Below are 21,260 nucleotides of genomic sequence, written 5' to 3'. Positions count from 1 at the left end.
CACTTTGCCAAAGGTGTTTATCAGCTGTAAGAATTCCCTGGTAGAATTTGAGGTTGCTTATGTATACTATTGTATCATCTTCAAATAGTGATACTTTGACTTCTTTGTTTCCAATTTGAAGGAGCTCTCCTTTAGTTGATCTCATTTGATGTTGGCTGTAGGCTTGCTGTTACTGTCTTAATTATCGTTAGGCATGTTTGCCATATCCATGATCTCTGAGGAATTTTTATCATATCTTTTGGTAAGGTTTATTTTAGATTCTGCATGTGGATGTGCTTGTGCACACGTGAACACAGGTATTCATAGATGCCAGAAGAGGGCATTGTATCTCCCGAAGCTGGAGTTGCACACAATTGTGAGCCATTCAAAGCAGATGCTGTGAGGTCCTTGGGAAGACCAGTAAGCATGTTTAAGGGCTGATCGATCTTTCCAACCCTTATTTTGTTCTTTTAAATTGTTTTATGGGATTCCCTTGTTGTAATATACTCATATTCACTTACTTACACACTAGTTGATGAACATTTGGGTTGCTTGTAATTTTTTCCATTGTTACCAAATGTGTGTGTGTGTGTGTGTGTGTGTGTGTGTGTGTGTGTTTGCTGGGTAAAAATCTAGAAGAAGGCCTGCTGAGATTGGTAAGTGTTCACTTAACAGGTATTTTCCAAAGTGGCTTGTCTAAAGTAAAAATTGCCACAAATTAGTTAAAGGGTGTGTGTGTGTGTGTCTGTCTGTCTCTTTGCCTCTTTCTCTGTGTGTCTGTCTCTCTCTTTGTGGTGTGTGGTATGTGGTGTGGTGTGGTGTGGTGTGGTGGTGTGTGTGTGTGTGTGTGTGTGTGTGTGTGGTGTCTCTGTGTCTCTGTGGTGGTATGGTATGTTTTAAGATAGGGTTTTCTCCACATAATTCAGGCTGGCCTTTTGCCTCAGTCTCTTGAGTACTAAGTTACAGCAGCTGTGCAACACCATGCCTTGTGTTTTGTGAAGAAGTTGTCACAGACTTTGATCATGCTTTTCCCGTCTCCCAATTCCTTCTAGATCCTTCCTATCTTCCTGCCCACCCAAGTTTATGTTCATTTTCTCTCTCTCTCTCTCTATCAAAACAAAAACAAACAAACAAAAAGCACTGAACTAAAATGAAAAAAAAAAACAAAATAAAACAAAGCAATCAGAAGGCTAATAAGGCAAAAACAAAACACACACACACACAAAAAAAACAACAACAAAAACACCTCCACAAAAAATACCATTGAGTTTGCTTTGTGCTGGCTAAGTATTATCGGGCATGGAGCCTCCATGGAAAGTAACTCATAGCCGGGCATGGTGGCGCACGCCTTTAATCCCAGCACTCGGGAGGCAGAGGCAGGCGGATTTCTGAGTTCGAGGCCAGCCTGGTCTACAAAGTGAGTGCCAGGACAGCCAGGGCTACACAGAAAAACCCTGTCTCGAAAAACCAAAAAAAAAAAAAAAAAAAAAAAGAAAGAAAGTAACTCATATACCCAGGGAGACTTTATTAAGAGAAAACTGATTCTCCCTTTGCCAGAAGGGAGAATAACTGCAGATAGCTTCCAGGTTAAGGGTAGACTCCCATGTCTACTCACCCCTCCTCCACCTCAGTTCTGGGACACTGTCTGATTTGAATCTCTGTAGGTTGTATGAATGCTTCCACAATCTCTGTGAGTTCATAGAGGCACCAGTCCTGTTGTGTCTGGAAGATACTATTTCTTTGGAGACGTCCATCACCTCTGGCTCTTATAATCTTTCCATCTCCTCATCTGCATAGGTCTTTCAGCATGGGAGGAGGGGTGGATAAAGACATCCCATTTAGGACTGAATACTCCAAAGCTTCTCAGTCTGGGCACATTGCCCAGTTGTGGGTCTTTGTGTCAATTCCCACTTATTGAAAGAAGAAGCATCTTTGCTGTGGGTCGAGTAAGGACTGATTTATGATAGGAGTGTGTGATTAGGAGACATTTTATTGCTATGGACCTTTAGTGAATAACAGTAGGTTTTCCCCTAGGCCTGTGATCTATGTAGTCTCTGATCTACCCTAGCAGTGTCAGGTATGGGCTCCATCTCATGGAATGGGCCTTTAATCCAATTGAAAAAGTGGTTGGTTACTCACATAACATTTGTGCCATTATTGCCTCAGCATATCTTGCAGATAGGTCAGTGTTGTAAGTCAAGGGCTTGTATGAATAATTACTTTTCTCTTCCAGTAGCATGCAGAGTACCTTTCAGTGCCATGAGTGCTAACAAATAGAGATGAAGCTTCTCCTTAGGCACCTGAAGTAGAAATTTCTGGTTTCTTTGGAAACTCAGTTGCATCATTTTTCTGGAAGATGTCTTGAGAGAGGATGTTTTGCCGAAGCAGACACATGAAAGGGCATATGGTATTTTCCTGGAACAAATGCTTGAGAGCGTGGGGTGCATGATGCTTATAAAGAATATAAATATAACCCCACAGACAGTATGAGGATGCTCTTGCATTGCTGTGCCCTGCACAGCTTTGCTGGTCTTTGCTAGCACTTCAAGACTTTGCAATTTGCCAGTCTTCATTTTGTACAGAGAGAAATCCACCAAAGAACTTTTTGTGGTATTCCAGCTGATTCTTGGCACTTCTTCTGACTTGTGCTAATTTGATGGTGCCTTGTGGTTTCTGCTGGATCAAGCCACTGCTAATGATACGTGTTTGGTGTTTGTTATTGGACTGGACTACTAATATCCTGATGACAAAGACTGGAAATGCCCTATAGAACTACTACTTCTAAACAGGTCCACAAATCCTTTTCCCATTAATCGTCTTTCTTTGCTACCTCTGGTTGGTAGGATAGAAGGGAGGTTGAAACATTTAAGAACCCTAATTAAAGTAGGTTTTGAAAAACTACAAGCAGCAGCTCAGCTTCTCTGTTCAATGGCATAGTAAATGTTGTCTTCAGCAATAGAGCTTTATCAAGTTTGTGGAAAATAGCCAATAATCTTGGCAGTAGCCTTGATGTTTGTGTGGTTTCATGAGACACCCCCCCTCCCCCCATTGGTCTGTGACTCAGCAATATGTAACCCATTCCTGGCACTGGAGGTTTTTTTTTTTTTATTTTTGGTTTTTCGAGACAGGGTTTCGCTGTATAGCTCTGGCTGTCCTGGAACTCATTCTGTAGACCAGGCTGGCCTCAAACTCAGAAATCCACCTGCCTCTGCCTCCCAAGTGCTGGGATTAAAGGCGTGTGCCACCACGCCCGGGGGCACTGGAGGTTTTACATGGTGACATAAGACAACTAGTTGGGACAATGTCTCTCCTATTATTTGGTGACTCTATTTAATTCATTTCATTTTATATAGGAAGCTTCTGTACTAGTATGTTTCCACACGGTTTTTCAAGTGGCAAGTATTTCATCCCTCCCCCTTTTCTCTCCATGACACTATACATAGCTCCTCTTCCTGGGGAAAGCACTCTTCTCCCTTGGTCCCCTATTACAATCCATGGTTATTTGGATTGTAGTGCACATATTTAAAGCTTAAAAGCAAGATCCACGTATAAGAGGAAACAGAATTTAACAAAGAAATAGAATCACTAAAGAAAACCCAAACTGATATAAGTTGGAGATTAAAAAAAAAAAAAACCATAAGATGTCAAACAAAATTCTCAGAGGTAAGTCTTACTCAACAGTTTCCAAGACATGGAAAATAAAATTTTAAGTCTTGAAGACAGTGTAAAAGAAATGGTTAGCCCAGTAAAAACAAAATAAAACAAAACATAACAAAGAAACAAAAACCAGGAAGTCTGAAGCACCATGGAAAGGCAAAAATCCAAAAATAACAGGTATAGAAGAAGAATAAACTCATGTCAAAGGCACAGAGAATATATTTTTCAACAAAATAATAAAGGAAAATTTCCTCAATCTAAAGAAAGAGATATTTATCAAGGTAAAAAAGCATACGGAAGAATAGACAGGACCAGACAAGAACACGCCAGTGACACAGTAATTGAAATACTAAATGTACAGAACAGTGAAAGAATATTAAAACCTGCAAGGGAAAATGACCAAGTCACATCTAAAGGCACAACTTTTCTATAATGAAAAGGCTGTAATTAGCAGCTACTTAGGATCATGGAATCAGGCAACACCTCATTCTATAAAATGCAGTAGATGTTCTGAAGAGCTGAACAGAAGAAATTTGGCCTTGTGGAGGCTGGGTATAACAAAAATGTATTAGTATTTCAATGTGAGTTTCCTTGGAATATTAAAGTAATGGGAATGTAAAAAGTCCAGCTACTAGGAAAATCAGCATGGCGGTTCCTGAAAACATTTATGAAGAGAACGTCTATATGATCTAGCCAGACTATTCTGGGTCTATACCCCCAAACCAAAGTTTGCTTGATAAAGAGATACTTTCATAGAATATTTATTGCCTCACTATTCATAATAGCCCAATTTTCTGGTGTTGGCCTAGGTACCCATTAATGGATGACTGGATAAGGTTAACATGTTACATATGCACAGTGGAGCTTGACTCATAAAAGGAAGGATTAGGGGTACTCATGTGAGGTTATGTTTCCTAGTAATGTCAGAAGCTACACCCATAAAGCCTCAACAACATGACTGCCTAAGTATGAGCTAAACAAGGACAACAATAGACAAAGTAGATGAGGGGGAAACCCATGAGGCCTCAGTGTGATACAAAGAACTACAGGCTACTAAGAAATTAAGAGAATGGGAGAAATAGTCTTCTCAAGGGAAGAGCACATTAATTGGTTATCCAGTAACAACAAACGGTCATCCTTGCAAACATATATTACAAGTAATATTACATAGACAGCAGGTTATATTTGGGAATATGTGTGTGTGTGTGTGTGTGTGTGTGTGTGTGTGTGTGTGTGTGTGTGTAACAACAATTAATGAAAAAAGAGGCCATGAATTTAAGGTATATTGGAAGGTTTTGAAGAAGTAAAGGGGAAATGATATAATTAAATCATGATCACCAAAATAAAATTAAGGAAAAAAAAAAAGAATGAAAGTATGTTCCTTTCAGAGAATGGATGGAACTTGAGATCATTGTGTTAATTGAAATGAGCCAGTTCAACAAAGACAGAATAGCATTTTTATTCTCACATGTGGAATCTGGGAGAAAGTAGGAAAGGATAGGAAAGTAAAAGAGGGACCAAGAGTGATGGGAAAGGGGGGAGAGAGAGCAACGAGAATGGGGGAGGAGTGAGAACCTAGCAATAGAGGCGGTGAATCAAGAACATTATATTCGTGCATGGAAATGGCATAGTGATGCTTTTTATTTTGTACAATTAGTAATGTATGAGAATAACTATGAAAGAATCACATATAAAACAAAATGATAACAGTAACAACTGAGGACTCTCCCTTATTATGCTGACTTAGGCTAAGTAGCACTTCCTACATTTATTGATATATTTATTATTTCAACTGAGTCTTTTTTCTTTTCCCAGTAGGGTAGATACTACTACATGTTCAGTCTGGCTGTGCTGGGGCATAGTGCAGGACTACTCTAAGAGAGTTTCCTGCCATAAATGTTGGGTGATAGCATTGTTTTTATTTCAGTCAGTCATGTGTGAAATCCAGTGATTCCTATACCTTAAGTAAAAGTTGGCAGTATTGGCTTTTAAATTTTCATTAACTCTAGTGAGCTTGTAAAACATGTGTGTGTTTGCACATGTACATGCTTGAGTGTGTGAAGGCCTAAGGACAATCTCTGGTATAATTCTTCAGGTGATATGCATCTTTTATTCCTCCTCTTTCCCTAACTTTGTTTCTTTGCCTCCCCCCTTTCCCCCAATGCCCCTCCCTCCCTCCCTTGGCATGGAACTCACCAGGTAGATTAAGCTGACTGGACAGCAAGCACCAGGAATCCACCCATCTTTGCCTCCTCAGTGCTGGAATTAGAAAACTGTAACAAACGCTGGCTTGTTACAGTGTGGGCTCCAGGGAAACACCTATTTTCCTGCATGTGGGCAACGACGTTACAGGTGGAGCCATCTCAACTCTTAAGTGTACTTTCCTTTGCATGTCACAGAGTATTGATCTGAGCATTGGTGCCACCAACGAGCTCTGCCTAATCTAAGTGTCACTGGTTGCTCTTCTCTTCTCTGTAGCCCAGCTGCTTGGGAAAGAGGTTTTTCCTCTTTTACTTCATATCTGTCTGCCAGATTTGTTATCCTTTGTAATACAGTTTTCGCATCCATCACAGCAAAGAACGTTTTGCCTATCAGAATCAATAATTGGCTTTGTCATGGCTGAGTGCTGCTCTGTGGGTGATGGTTTATTGGATATTTCTAGGCATTTGATTTTGTGCCCTTTCTGCCCTGAAGGTTTCTATTCTGTTGCCATCACTTTCTGATATTTCTTTGTATGCTTCACATTCTTTTCTTATTTTTTTGATGTTGAGGCATTAAAATTTGCTGAGGTCAGATGCTTCTGTCTTGTGACTTCACTATAGGATGTCTGACAAATCCCGGCTTCTGGACCATGATTACATGTTGTCTTAGTCAGGGTTTCTATTCCTGCACAAACATCATGACCAAGAAACAGTTGGGGAAGAAAGGGTTTATTCAGCTTACACTTCCACATTGCTGTTCATCACCAAAGGAAGTCAGGACTGGAACTCAAGCAGGTCAGAAAGCAGGAGCTGATGCAGAAGCCATGGAGGGATGTTCTTTACTGGCTTGCTTTCCCTGGCTTGCTCAGCCTGCTCTCTTATAGAACCAAGACTAACAGCCCAGAGATGGCACCACCCACAAGGGGCCCTCCTCCCTTGATCACTAATTGTGAAATGCCTTACAGTTGGATCTTGTGGAGGCATTTCCTCACCTGAAGCTCCTTTCTCTGTGATAACTTCAGCTTGTGTCAAGTTGACACAAAATTAGCCATACACATGTCTACACCATACTTTAGATACTATCTGGTTCTGCTCAGGGGCCCGTATTCTTCAAAGATCTTTGGGTTTAGAACTTTTTGAGGCTTCAGGCTCAATTCTCGGTTTTCACAGAGGACTATCCCACAGGCATTTCAAGCCCAGCATGCTCAAAGGAAGATCATCTTAGAACCTGCTTTTGAATCCACTACCCTCTTTTCTTCTATTCAAGAAGGTGGTGACTTATCCCAGTGGCCAAGTCAGAAACAGTTATGCTTCCTTCTTTCCAACCCTCCCATCATATTTTGTTGATTTTATTTTTAATATTTTTCAAACACATACTTTCTAGCCATTTCCACCTTCTCCATTCTTTCAGAAAAATAGTCTCATTTTCAACTCCTTCATCCAACTTAATTCTTCCAACATCTTCAACAGCTTTCTGTTGTTGAAGGTGTAATCTCAAACCAGGGCATGTTGTGTTTGGGTGCTGGGTTTATTCTCTCTTGAATACTTTCTCTTAGTGTATTTCTTCCTACCTTCTTCTAACTGCACATTAGATATCTAAACCTTAAGGGATCTTACTCATTACTGATTCACTGCACACTGGAGTCTTGTTAACTCCATCATTATCCAGGCTGGATTTGAGTCAGGTATATCAAGTAGGAGTATGTTAAATTAATTTAGTTTCTTTGGAGTATAAGAGGGATGGAGAATTCAATAATGATTGGTGACTGTGTGTAAAGTCTTGCGTCCCATCTGTGAGTGGTGCTGGAGCCAATGCACCATCCTATGCTCTGTACCATCCTATGCTCTGCACCATCCCGTGCTCTGCACCATCCCATGTGCTCTGCACCATCCTATGCCCTGCACCATCCTATGCTATCCTCCTGTTTCCTTCCTTGCTCAGCTTAGACCCAGGGCCAGTTACTGTGGTCACTCTTTTGTGCATGCTCTCTGTCTTTGCTTGTCTCATGTGATCAAATTCAGCTGGCCACATCCCAACCACTGTTGCATTTGAATTCTCACTGCTGATTGTGGCTGGAGAAAAGCATAGAAAGATCTAACTTTTGTTGACTGATTTTTACTTAAATATATGACCTCTGACCTCAGAAGGACCTGTAATACCACCCCAGTATCCATTTGACCTCCTCCTCTCTCATATGTCTATTGAATATTTATTCCTGTGTCTGTATGACAGTTACTAGAGTATTATCTTTCACTTGCAAATCGATCTTGATTGATTTGCTCTTCAGCTCACTACTTCCCTCCACCAGTTCTCAGTGTCAGTAGGACACTTTGCCTCTTTTTTTTTATTAGATATTTTCTTTATTTACATTTCACAAAAAAAGTCACTTGAAATGCACTCACTGATAAGTGGATATTAGCCCAGATTAGAATACCCAAGATACAATTTGCAAAACACAAGAAAATCGAGAAGAAGGAAGACCAACGTATGGATACTTCATTCCTCCTTAGAATAGGGAACAAAATACTCATGGAAGGAGTTACATAGACAAAGTTTGGAGCTAAGATGAAAGGATGGACCATCCAGAGGCACTTTGCCTTTTATGCAGACACACACACACACACACACAAAAAGCCATCAGAACTTTTGGAGTCACCTACCCGCACTCCTGCATCAGATTATTCTCCTGTGATGATCTGATTGCACCCCTAGATAAAGCGAACTCTTCCACCCTCCCACTGGCCCCATCCCCTATATTCCTGTTAGTAGCTCCAGAATCCTTTCTTACAAAAGTGTCTGTATTGTTGCTTAGTTCACATTACCAAGTAACTTGTTGAGTACAATTTAGCAAAATAACATTCCTTTACATGGTGCTATGTGGTCAATACTGCTGTATTACCATGTCAGATATATGTATTTTTTTAACCAAATTAAACCGTAAAGTATATGGTGTCTTCTTTGATGCCTCATTGGATCTCTCTCAAGATGACACAATGAATTTTTATACACTGCACATAATCTAAGATTTCAGTTGGACATTAAGAAGGAACACTTGCTGTGAGGGAAGACGATTGTGAGAGTTTTTTAGAAATAGACTTGATGGGCTGGAGAGATGGCTCAGCCCTTAGAGGCTAGGCTCACAACCAAAAATATAAGAAATAGACTTGATAATAGTGTTTGGCATGTAAATGATGTGTTATCTTTAAGAATTGCGCCCTCTCTCTCTCTGTGTGCATACTATGGCAGACTTGTGGAGGTTAGAGGAATTGCTTCTCTCCTTCTTTTTCCATGGGTTCCAGGAATTAAGTTCAGGTTGCCAAGTTTGTGCAGCAAGTGCTTTTACTCAGAGAGCCATATTGTTGGCACCAATACCAGGTTCTTTTTCCTTTCCTTTCCTTTCCTTTCCTTTCCTTTCCTTTCCTTTCCTTTCCTTTCCTTTCCTTTCCTTTCCTTTCCTTTCCTTTCCTCTCCTTTCCTTTCCTTTTCTCTTCTTTATCCCTTCCTTCCTTCCTTTCTTCCTTCCTTTCTTTCTTTTTTTTTGGCAGAGTGATAGAGTGGAAGACCATTCAAAATGTCCCAGCACAGTGATTTCTTTTCTTTTTTTCTCCTTGCCATTTTTTTATTGGATATTTTCTTTATTTACATTTCAAATGTTATCTCCTTTCCCGGTTTCCCCTCCTCCTGGAACCCCCCTATCCCATCCTCCTTTCCCCTGCTTCTACGAAGGTGTTCCTCCACTCACCTACACACTCCCACCCCCTGCCCTCCATTCCCCTACACTGGGGCATCTATGGAGCCTTCATAGGACCAAGGACCTCTCCTCCCACTAATGCATGACTAATGCAGCTGGAGCCATGTGAACTCCTTGGTTGATGGTCTAGTCCCTGGGAGCTCTGGGGGGTCTGGTTTGTTGCTATTGTTGTTCTTCCTATGGGGTTGCAAATCCCTTCAACTCCTTCAGTCTTTTCTCTAACTCCTCTAGTGAGGACCCTGCACTCAGTCCAATGGTTGGCTGTGAGCATCTGGCTCTGTATTTGTAAGGCTCTGGCAGAGCCTCTCAGGAGACAGTTATATCAGGCTCCTGTCAGCATGTACTTCTTGGCATGCACAATAGTGTCTGGATTTGGTAACTGTATATGGGATGAATCCCCAGGTGGGATAGTCTCTGGATGGCCTTTCCTTCAGTCTCTGCTCTACATTTTATCTCCATATTTGTTCCTGTGAGTATTTTGTTTTCCTTCTAAGAAGGATTGAAGCACCCACACTTTAGTCTCTCTTCTTCTTGAGCTTCATGTGGTCTGTGAATTGTATCTTGAGTATTTGGAGCTTTTGTGCTAATATCCACTTATCAGTGAGTGCACACCATGTGTGTTCTTTTGTGATTGGGTTATACATGGGCACAGGGCAAAAATTTCCTGAACAGAACACCAATGGCTTATGCTTTAAGATCAAGAATGAACAAATGGAGCCTCATAAAATTGCAAACTTCTGTAAGGCAAAGGACACTGTAAATAGGACAAAATGGCAACCAACAGATTGGGAAAATATTTTTACCAGTCCTACATCTGATGGAGGGCTAATATCCAATATATGCAAAGAACTTAAGAAGTTAGACTCCCGAGAATCAAATAACTCTATTAAAAATGAGGTAAAGAGCTAAACAAAGAATTTTCAACTGAGGAATATCGAATGGCCAATAAGCACCTAAAGAAATGTTCAACATCCTTAGTTATCAGGGAAATGCAAATCAAAACAACCCTGAGATTTCTCAACTGTCCTTATAACTATCCAATAAGCATTAAAGTCCTACTTCAGAAAAATACTGAGCAAGTAAGATTGAATGAACCAACTTTCCCTACTCTGTCTTTCCAGTAATAAACACTGGGCCAGCAACACGTGTGCCCTTAATACATGTTAGTTTATGGAGTATCTTCTTGCCCAGCATTGCCTTTGATGGCAGCACATTCATATCAGGCAGACATGGGCACGAGCAAAGTGCAGTGAATAACTCTTTCCAGGAACTTCTGAAAGTAACCTACCTGTGGTAATTTAGCGTGAGGTATGTGAGGGACAAGCCCCCTTTGATCTGAGCTCTTTTAAGCCTCTTTGCTTTTAACCACAGACATGTCCACTTCCCCGACATCACTAAGAATGAGGTTTATGCTTTGAGAACCAGTCATGTCACCTGTGCCCTAAATTATACATCTGATAAGAACTTGTACTGAGAGTGTGAGGCGACACAAGATAAACAGTCACCCTTAGAGCTGTGGGGTTTCTCTTGTCAGTGATGAGTACGACTCTTTCCAGTTGTTCCTCTGGTGACAGGCTCTGTGCTTTTAAGTCTGCCTTATAAAGGTGGGTTTGCAGTTAAACAGGGAAACAAATGCTTGCTCTCTCTGCCTGTATTCTTTCCTTCTGTCTCATTCTTCTTCTTTCCTGGGTAGGAACATCTTCTACTGAAAGTCTTTGATGCTTGTAATCTGCAAGATAAAAAAAAAACAAAAACACCTCAGTTATTTAGCTTATGAGCTTTGTCAGGTCCTCAATTCTTTCTTTAGATAATCATTTTATTTTTAATGATGTGCCTGTGTCTGTGTGTGGGTTTGTGCATGTGAACGTAGGGACCCTTACAGGCCAGAATTGGGAATTGGATCCCCTAGAGAAGAAGTTACAGGCAGTGGTGAGCTGCTGGCCATGGAATCTGGGAACTTAATTCCGGTCTTCCGTGAGAGCAGCAAGTGCTCTTCACCACTGAGCTATTTCTTCAGACTACCTCCACTTCTTCCTTTATAGTTATATGATATCCTATGGAATGTGATTTGTTTGAAGACAGGTATACCACTACTTATCTTTGAATTTCTCCACTTCTCCCCCTCCCCAAATAAATGCTTAACATCACATTAAAAAATACACTGACCGGTTTCTGGCACATTGGATCCATATTCTGTGTCTCTGTGCTGTCATAGCTGAGAAAGGACATAAACTGCATTTGGTCAGTTGGGTTTGCTTCAGTGGAGAAAAGCCAAGTTACACAGCTTGTGAAGGCAATTCTTCAATGCATCTCATTAAATCCTGCTCCAACATGGATACTCTGAGATAGGAGCATTAGCCACCACTCTTTGTCGTCGGGCCCATCTATGAGGTCTTCTAATCAGTCCCTGTCTCCACAGAGCATCTTGAGAAAGGTAGCAAAAGACACAAAACATGGATCCTAAGGATGTGAAGCCCTCGAGAATATGGAGGGAAGAGTTTTGTTGTAGAAGGCAAAGCATTGAGCGTGAAATGAGTGGGTAAAAATGAACAAATCCAGGCATGGTGTTGTTTTGGCCAGTGTTTTCTGAAGGGCTGCATGTTAGGGGTTTGGTTCCCAGCCTTTAGTGACAGTGGGAGGAGGTGGATGGAACCTTTAGCAGATGAGACCTAATAGAAGGCAGTAAGGCTTTTGTGGGCGTACCCTTGAAGGGACTGCGACCTCAGACTCTTCCTCTCTCTCATTTTGCTTCCTTTGCCACATGCTTTCATCACAATATAGGGTCAAGGTATAGCAGGAAGAAAAGGTTATGAATATGAAGAAGAGCTAGCAGGGTTGGAGAGATAGCTCAGCAGTTAAGAGCACTAGCTCTTAACCAGAGGTCCTGAGTTCAAATCCCAGCAACCACATGACATCTGTAATGTAATTTCTGGTGTCTCTGAATAGAGTGACAGTGTACTCACATACATTAAATAAATAAATAAATAAATAAATAAATCTGTGAAAAAAAAAGAGGAGCAACTAGGAACAACTAGGGAAGAGAGGTTAAGCCATTCGGGCAGAGGAGCCCCAGCGCACAGGCTGTGAACCTCACTGCACTTAGAACATACCTATGCAGAAAGTGGCGTGAGGTAAACCAGACAGTACTTTGTGACCTTTGACTTTGTGTGTAGATAGCATCTGCAGGCGCATGGAAACCATTCAGAGCAATGGTAGTCAGGACAGGTGGGATGAGAGGGAGGTAACAGAAGAAGGACACCCTTGGAAAGAAAGACTCTCAGCTGAAGAACTGTCTCCATCAGATTGGCCTGTGGGTGTGTCTGTGGGAGTGTTTTCTTAATTGGTAATTGATGGAGGGCCCACCCCACTGTGGGCAAATGATCCAGGGATGTATAAGAAGAATAGATGATCATAAACCCAGTTGAGTTTGATGGAATGTAAATGTTAAAAATGTGAGGGGGGAAGAAGAAAGGTGGATTTTATCAATGCTCCACAGATTTGTAGCTTGGATGGCTGTGTTAGGATCAAGAGAGTTGGGAAGACAAAGTTAGAATCCAAGTGATGTGGGAATGAGAGATGCGCAAGATTGTTCTGTGAACTGTCCCCTGTAGGTGCATCGTTGAGCAATTAATGCCTAGCTTACAGCAGTGTTTGGAGAGGTTGTGGAGCTTCAGACAAACAGTAGATGGAGCTCTTGGGCTCTTATAGAATAACAGAAGAAAGGATTGCGGCCTGAAGGGGATAGGAACTCCACAGGAAGACCAACACAGTCAATCAACCTGGACCCTTGGAGGGTCTCAGGGACTGAACCACCAACAAAAAAGCATACATGGACTGGACCTAGGCTTCCCTGCTCATATGTAGCAGATGTGCAGCTTGGTCTTCATGTGGGTCCTTAACAACTGGAACGGGAGTTATCCTCAAAGCAGTTGGCTGTCTGTGGGATATATTCTTCTAGCTGGGCTGTTTTGTCTGGCCTCAGTGGGAGAGGAAGCACCTGGCCTTGCAGAGACTTGATGTGCCAGGGTGGGGAATGGATGCCCAGGGGACCCCTCCATCCTTCTAGAGGAGAAGGGAAGCAGGGAGGAGGAGGAGGGGGATTGTGAGAGGGTATGACAGGTTGGGGGAGGGGCGGACAGTGATTGGGATGTAAAGTGAATAAATAAAGTACACTAAAATAAAACACCATTGAATTCCTAGAAAAAAGTATCCAATAAGGTCTCTAAATATTCACTGCTGGATACTCGGTCTCCATTGTGGTGGGTTTGAAGTGCTTAAAGCTTTAAAGAGTTGGACCTAGTGTAAGGTAATTTAGTCGTAGAAGGAATCACTGTTGGGAGAGACCAGTACTGTCATTAGAGAGTAGATCATGTCTCATGGGACTGTCCTGACAGAATGGGCTGTTCTAGAAGAGCCTGGTACCTCCTTTCTATGCCACTTTAGGACATGTTTCTTTATGTGGATGACATTTGCCATGAAGCCTTGACCAGAAGCTACACTGATGCAGGATGCAGGTGCCATGGCCATCAACTCTAGAACTGTCAGTGAAATAAATCTCTTTTCTTAATAAACAAAATTCAAAAATTTTGTTACAGTTATAACAGCACTAAAAAAACCAAAAAACAAAAAAATAGAAAAAAACAAACCCTAAGACAGAAGGCTTTTTCCTAGCCTCCAATAATAGTAAAACTAATATGAAATAACGGTCTGGGACTACAGGTTCATGTGTGCTCTTCCTTAGTGATGCTCCTAAAGCTTCCATACTGCGAAGACCAAAGAAATGATGAGCAGCAGGATTATAAAACAAGGTGCTAGTGACAAGAGGAACTGGGGAAGTTGCCCCCTGGCTTTGGGATTAGAATGAAGGAGAGGGAAGCTGTACTGTAGACCTCTGGGTGGTGATGACCTGCTAGAGAGTAAAGAGAGAAGGCTAGTGAGACGGCTCAGCAGCTAAAGGTGCCTGCTTCCTCTTCCCAAAGAGATTAATTAAAAGAAGAAGCAGAGAGCCTGTGGGAATGGCTGGAGAACCATTCAGAAGGATCCCTGAACTGGGCATGATGACAGGCTCGGGTGTGGGGACTGGGATGGCTATGATTCAAAGCTTGAAACTGACCTGTTGGCAAATATGACTCAGTTTTGACTTTGCTTGTGTTGAACAACTTTTATTCTTGAGGCTGGCTCTTTCTTGCCGCTTCTGGATCCCTTCTGGATGCTTGGGTGCACTGGATGAGAGACTGAGGGCAGACCTAAGCTCTGAGAAGGAATCCTGATCTCTGGTGGGCCTTGGTCATCACAGCAAGGACTGCTATTTTGAAAACAGAGTTTCCTTGAAGAATTTCTTTTATGTAAAATATCAGGTTATAGTTTTGGGACGTCCCCCTCCGCCCCAGTCTCTAACAGTGATGTGTCTTTTCCTAGGGCCACTGCTATTTTTGCTTAACTTATTGCAGAATGCTTCTGTTCATAGCATTGCCTGGTACAGGAAGAGCCTTGTCCTCATTGTCTTAAAGGCAATATGAAATTGGAAATGTGGAGTTGGGTAGTTCAAGGGCATTGTTACTCTGAGGCATACTTTTCCCAACAGGGGAGAGCTGAAGGGGCTGAAGTTCAAAAGACCTTCAGTGTTTGAGATGAGTAACAGGACAGTCCCTCCCACATATCAAAGTCTGCAGAAGCTCATCTCCTTGCATAAGAGAGTGGTGTTTGCATGTAACCTCCCTCCATCCTCCCATTGTGCTGAAACTCACCTGTAATACTTACAGTATCCCACAGAATGTGAGCCTGTGCAAACATCTGCACTGCCGCACTGTTTTAGGGAAGACTGACAGGGGAGAAGGCTGTATGTGTCCTTCTCTACTGACACCTATCAGAGACGACGCCATTCTTTATTTATTTATGTTTTACTCTCACAGTTTTCTATTTCATGGATTAGGAGGGAAGAGGCTTAGAAATATTGCTCAGGGAGCAGTGAATAAGGAAAGCCAGGATGGAAATCCAAAATTGTGCAGTCACAAATTTCTATTATTCATGTCCAATTACCACAAATTTATAATCGTGTAAAATATACTACTTTTTGTTGGAATTAATTAATATTTATTTATTTATTTATAAAATTTATTTTCTTTAATCTCTTTTTTACAGTCCAGTCATCATCCCCCTTCTGGTCCACCCTCTGACAGTTCTTCATTGCATTCCTCCCACCTCACCAGACCTCCCTACTTCCTGGGGGTCTCAACATATTACATTTTAAAAAAGTGTCTTTTTGGTACAGATAGAATCATGTCACTTTCCACTTCCCTTTCTTCCTCCAGACCCACTCTTCCTTGAACCCCTTCCATACACCTCCACTCTTAAATGATAGTATTTTTCTTTACTATTGCCACATACATGTGCATAGACACACATGCACTCACAACCTGCTGAGTCCATTTTTTTTGTTGTTGTGCATATGGTTTCAGGGCTGACTGCTCTGCATTAGACAAACAATAAGGGGCTTATCTCTGGTAGAGGCTTTTACCTTCTCCCAGAAGTCAATAGATGCCTGTAGTTCTTTGTTTAGGGGTAGGACCTGAGGAAATTACCCCTTCCATGTTAATATATCCATTGATATTGTCTTGGCTTGTTCATGAAGACATTTTTAGGAGGCTGTTTCACAGCAGACTTCCAGTTGTTCTGGCTCTTACAATCTTTCTGCTCCTTTCTCATGATGTTCCCCGAGCTACAGATGCAGAAGCTGAACTGCAGATGTGTCCACCGGGGATGGGCTTCCCATGATCTGTTGATCTCTACATTGTTTCCAGATGTAGTTTTCTGTGACTCTTCTTTTAAGTTAAGGAGAGATTTTCTTGATAAGGGAATTTTCTCACTCAGGAAATGTTCCTTGCACGGGCTATCTACATTCTTGATCCTCAACTTTGATTAAATCCAGAGATGTGGAAACTAAACACACGAGGGGCTGATTATACTTTTTAGGAAAGATTTATTCTCTCTCTCCCTCTTTCTCTCTCTCTCTCCCCCCTCTCTCCCTCTCCCTCTTTCTCTCTTCCCATCCCTCTCTCTCACTCTCCCTATTTCTCTCTCTCTTCCCCTCCCTCCCTTTCTGTTTATGTGTGTGTGTATGCTTGTGTGTGTGTTTGTGTGTGTGTGCCTAAGTATGCACCTGTGTGCCTGTATATACATGCAGAATCCATAAGAGGGTATCAGGTGTTCCCTCTGTGACTTGCTCTTTTAATCACTTAGGGTAGGATCCCTTCCTGAACCCAGGACTCAGGCTCCAGTGATCCTCCTGTCTCAGTCTTCCTTGGAGCTGGGGTTACTGTTTTCTATGTGAGTTCTGGGACCTGAACTCATGTCCTCATGATTGCACAGGGCTTGGAGCCTGTGATCCATTTCTCCATCCCCCTGCCTCCACTTTTAATAAGTACAAGAAAGGAAATTTCTTCCAAAACTTTATTATTACAGTGATATTGTTACAAGTTTTTTTTTTTAAAACAGAATAGGGAGCTAAATTACCCAATTTTTTGAATCTTCAATAATTTAAAAAGTTATTAAACATAAAACTAAGTTTGGTTTTCACCCCATTCAGAGGAGAGAGCCTTTAATAAACAAATAGTAAAGCTGAAATTTCAATTAATATTTAATCTTATTTAGGACTTCCCTAGGTAGATCTGAAAATCATGTTCTTAATACTTCAAATACTGAAGAAAAATAAATAGATTCATAAATAGCTCATATAAATATAGGTTTTACCTTTTAAATAATAAAATTTCCGAGTCTTGAATTTTGTCTTCTTCAGAAAGAAACATAATAATAATGTAGATAATTCATTAAAATAAGTTACGCTTCAAAGTTATCTCGGGATATCGTAAATACACAAATAATTTAAAGTCCACAGAAAAACAAACAAGAAGCAGTTTGGGACCCCTTTACCCCTTCTTTTCAGTGTGGAGGGCAGACAATTCTGAATCTGCCTCTGAATCCACATTCCTTGCTGAGAATCAATAGCACGAACTGTTTTAAAAATACAAGTAAGTTTGCAGAGAAAACGTGGGGGTTTCTTAGGGGTCAGCCTCGGGTCTCTGTTTAGGCTGCCTGGCGGACAATCGAGGCAACGCAGGTGCAGCCCACACCCACCAGCATCTTTTCCACCCGGAAAGTGAAGGGGCAGCTCTCAGGCTCCCTCTTCAGGACCAGGATCTCTTGCTGGATGAGAACAGAATTCATGTGGTGGTCCAGCTTTCCCTCCGCGTTGACACAGCGCTGGTGGCGGCACTGAGCTTCCCAGATCACAGAGGGATATCTATCGGGGTCTTCATTGCGGCTGCAGGGGAGACAAAAGCCAGGAGGAAATGAAGTCCTGCTTAAGTGGAAGGAAAAGCAGGAACGGGGGAGGAAGGAAGAACGCACTATGACACACATGTGCACTGCAAAGCTCTGCATGTTAGTTGCTAACTTTGGCTTGTCTGAAAATTTAGATTCTTCCCTTTCTATCTTTTCCTCCCGGATTCCTCATTTTCTCCCTTCTCCTCTTTCGCAGCAATAAGGATCAAAGCCAGTGTCTTCCACATGATGGACACCCATTCCATCATGAAACTGGACCAGAAGCTTCACAAACTTGAAGTTTAAAGTTTAGGAAATGGTTTAGAAGAATGCTTTTTGAAAGATAAACAGAATAAGCTAAAGACCACAGTGAGGTGAGGATTGAAAGTTAACATCAAGTAGATAACATTAAAAAAAAAAAGATACATTTTAAGGGTACATTTGATTGACAGGAGACGACAAAGGGATAGATTACCAAGGAGTAAAATGGCTGTTCGTCTGATTTGATTACATTGGTCTTTGAAAGAAGGAATATCAGAATTATATCTGAGAACACTTCCTGGGACGGAAGTTATATGAAAAGCTAGAAGCAGCAACAAAAGTCCCTTTATAATCTCTTCCTTGTCCCCTTACAATATCTGAATAAATAGTTCACTTAGACTTTTGAATTGATTGATTGAATTATCCTTGGTTTTGGAAAAAGGGGAAATCCTATAGACAGGTGGCTCTTCAGGTTCCTTGCCACTGAAACCTATTCATATAACCTCAAATGATCAAAGTACTGAGCCCTTTATGGGGTCTAAATAGTGTATGCTAGAGACATGTCAAGTATAAAGGGCTTGGGATGGAGGTCAAGTCTATCCAACTCACAGAGGAGAAAACATATCCAGCGGGATGCCTCCTCTACCAGCCATTCAAATTTTGTTCTTCAGGTCAGACACAAAAATACCTAGTTAATTATTAATTATTTTTCATCAAGTCTCTTTAATTGTAGGTCTGGTTGAAACATAAACATCCTGATTTCCAAAAAAAGTCAGCCTTCAACTTGAGCACTCATAGATGCTAGAATCATGGTTATCAATAATTTGGGTTGATCTTTCTCATTATTGGCCACTATAACAGGTTAGGGGGAAGCATTCCCTGCTCTATCCAAGAACTCTGTAGAGGAAACTTTGCTTAACACAATGGACCTTCTAGGTCTCTGAGGATACTGAGAGGAAAAAAGTGAAAAATCATGTTTAGGGTATACATGGTGCATCAGAGAATGGAAGGACACAGATTTTTGTCTGGAGTTCTTACGTACTGGAGAGTCCAGGGTGACGTGGAACGGTTGAGGTAGTCTGAGGGCCTTCTGGAGCTCACTTTTGCGCTAAGGGAGTTAAGGACTTTGAGGTTGACCTTCACATTCTGGAGGAAGTTCTTGGCCTCAGTGTTTGGACATGCTGAGCTTTGAGGGACGATCGCTGCTGCCTTCACTGTAGCCGCCAGGCTCAGCAGCAGCAACAGCATCAGAGACTAGAAGGGAAAGATAAGGTGATGGGGGGGGGGTTGGATTATTATCTGCTTTTCTTTCTGACAAACTCATTGTGATGAGTATATAACTGACTGTGGGAAACATACGATATTCTGGAAAGATCTCTCCTACCATGTAAGTAATTCTAAATTTAAAAACTTTAAGATGGCCAAAATCATGCTAAAAAATGTAGAATTTATTTTATTTTTAACCAGTTTCCTACATTCTTTTTGTGACTGAGGACAATCATGTGATGTCTTAGACAGCAGTGGTTCTAATAAAAATGTCAGCTTCTGCCATCTCCTCAGCCTGTTGGCTCATGAGTCAGTGGGATGCTGAATGACCTCGATTTTCTTGTCCTTATGCACTAGTGTTCTTAGTCACTCCTTCTGTAAACTTCGTGCACAGTCAAACATGGACCTTGGGGGAGAGGACTGCAGAAAACGTACCCATCGTTGGCACTCATGTTAGAATTAGAAACAGTGTTTGTACACCAGCTATCCTCCAGATAGAAAGTGAACCTCCCACATGTTTTCTTAGGTATATTTTCTGGTTCTAAATTTAGCATGCATTGATTCTATCATGAGAATACAAGTGCAGAACATATTTTTTTAGGTTAAGTATTTAAAATATATAAAGCTTTATTCATAAGGAGGCTTATACATGTATCTAATTAGAATCCAATAGTTTGGATATCCTAAGACTTTGGCATAAAGCAATGGATGAAAATGTGCTTCTAAAGCTTTCAAATCTGCAAGAACAGTCACCCACTCCATTCTGGATTAAAGAACACTGGCATGAGAGAATGACGTCAAATCCCTTGCACTCAGAAGAATAGATTTTGACAGTCTTTCTCATTGCATAGCGTCATGTGACATTTCTTAGTGGGTTAGTTTCATCACAGCAACCCTTCAGTTTTAACCTTATCTTTCTGACTGATGCCTATCAGTTCTTGAAAATGCTGTACAATGATTTCGACATCTACCAAAGGTTTCATTTCCAGTTCTACATGTACAGATTCATGGACCCCCAACAGTTGGAATAGAGCATTTCATATCATGTGCAATAACGCAACCTGGCCACAATCAACAAGCGCCTTGTACATTAGTGCAGGACTCACCACAGATGAAGCTCTCCCTGGACTCATGTTTGCGTGTCCTGATCAGCTGGTGCTGGGTGCACTCGTGCCTCGTGTGAGGTGGATGAAGAGTAGTGCTCTCTTCTCTCTTTTTATAGGGTTTTACTACCTCTGTGGTCACTTACGTCAAGAGTGGGTTGGGGGTGACACCGTTTGAGTAAAGATTCCATCCTCAAATGAGGTCAGCACAGAACCACCCCTTTATGACGGGCAACATCTGTCTCTGAAGGTAGATGGGAAGGGCAGGAGTTCACTATGCAAAGAAGCATGACTTCTTGGGAGCTGAACAGAGATGCTTTGCTGTGATTTAGTATCATGTGTGTATGGACATATCTGAAGCTGCTGCAGAGATAGGCTCCATAGTAATGGTTTGTGAGTCTCTTGACAGTCTCCTAGTGACACACACTTTGAATTTTGATCTTTCTTCCTTTTCTACCAAATTCCCTGGCTAGAGAGCATCCCCTGCTCAAAGAAACCCACTCAATGTCTTGCTATGTAAACAGACATACAAAATAAATAATTTAACACTAACAAAACACATTCTATTTAACTGAGTACAGCAACTGTTTTCCTTGAATGTCTATTCTCTGCAAGAAACAATCATAAAGGCTAGTTAGTTATTAAGGAGTAGCGAGAGACACGAGGCTTACTAGTGAAGACATTACTGTTGCATGTTACCAAGAAACCTGTTAATATTTGCT

At 41.4% G+C, this 21,260-nt stretch overlaps 1 protein-coding gene across 1 annotated transcript; it reads right to left on the bottom strand.

The window, feature by feature from the left end:
* Positions 1-17,030: 17,030 nt before the first annotated feature.
* Positions 17,031-20,625, bottom strand: Il17a (interleukin 17A). The gene is made up of 3 exons (XM_021176489.1): positions 20,542-20,625; positions 19,212-19,423; positions 17,031-17,909 (listed from the first exon to the last, which is right to left on the bottom strand). The coding sequence occupies exons 1-3, from the start codon at positions 20,566-20,568 to the stop codon at positions 17,672-17,674; spliced, it is 477 nt and encodes a 158-aa protein (XP_021032148.1). The 5' UTR covers positions 20,569-20,625; the 3' UTR covers positions 17,031-17,671.
* Positions 20,626-21,260: the final 635 nt, after the last annotated feature.

The sequence above is a fragment of the Mus caroli genome, chromosome 1 (genome assembly GCF_900094665.2).
Source record: "Mus caroli chromosome 1, CAROLI_EIJ_v1.1, whole genome shotgun sequence".
Classification (NCBI taxonomy): Eukaryota; Metazoa; Chordata; class Mammalia; order Rodentia; family Muridae; genus Mus; species Mus caroli.
The sequence above is the reverse complement of the archived record's forward strand: the minus strand, read 5'-3'. Positions and strand labels throughout refer to the sequence as shown.

Excerpts from the sequence above, each read along its gene's own strand:
- Il17a (XM_021176489.1), bottom strand. The coding sequence starts at position 20,568 with ATGAGTCCAGGGAGAGCTTCATCTGTG. Across the intron at positions 19,424-20,541 it reads CAGGGAGAGCTTCATCTGTG|TCTCTGATGCTGTTGCTGCT; the intron begins GTGAGTCCTGCA and ends TTTCCCTTCTAG. Across the intron at positions 17,910-19,211 it reads ACGTCACCCTGGACTCTCCA|CCGCAATGAAGACCCCGATA; the intron begins GTACGTAAGAAC and ends TCTCCCCTGCAG.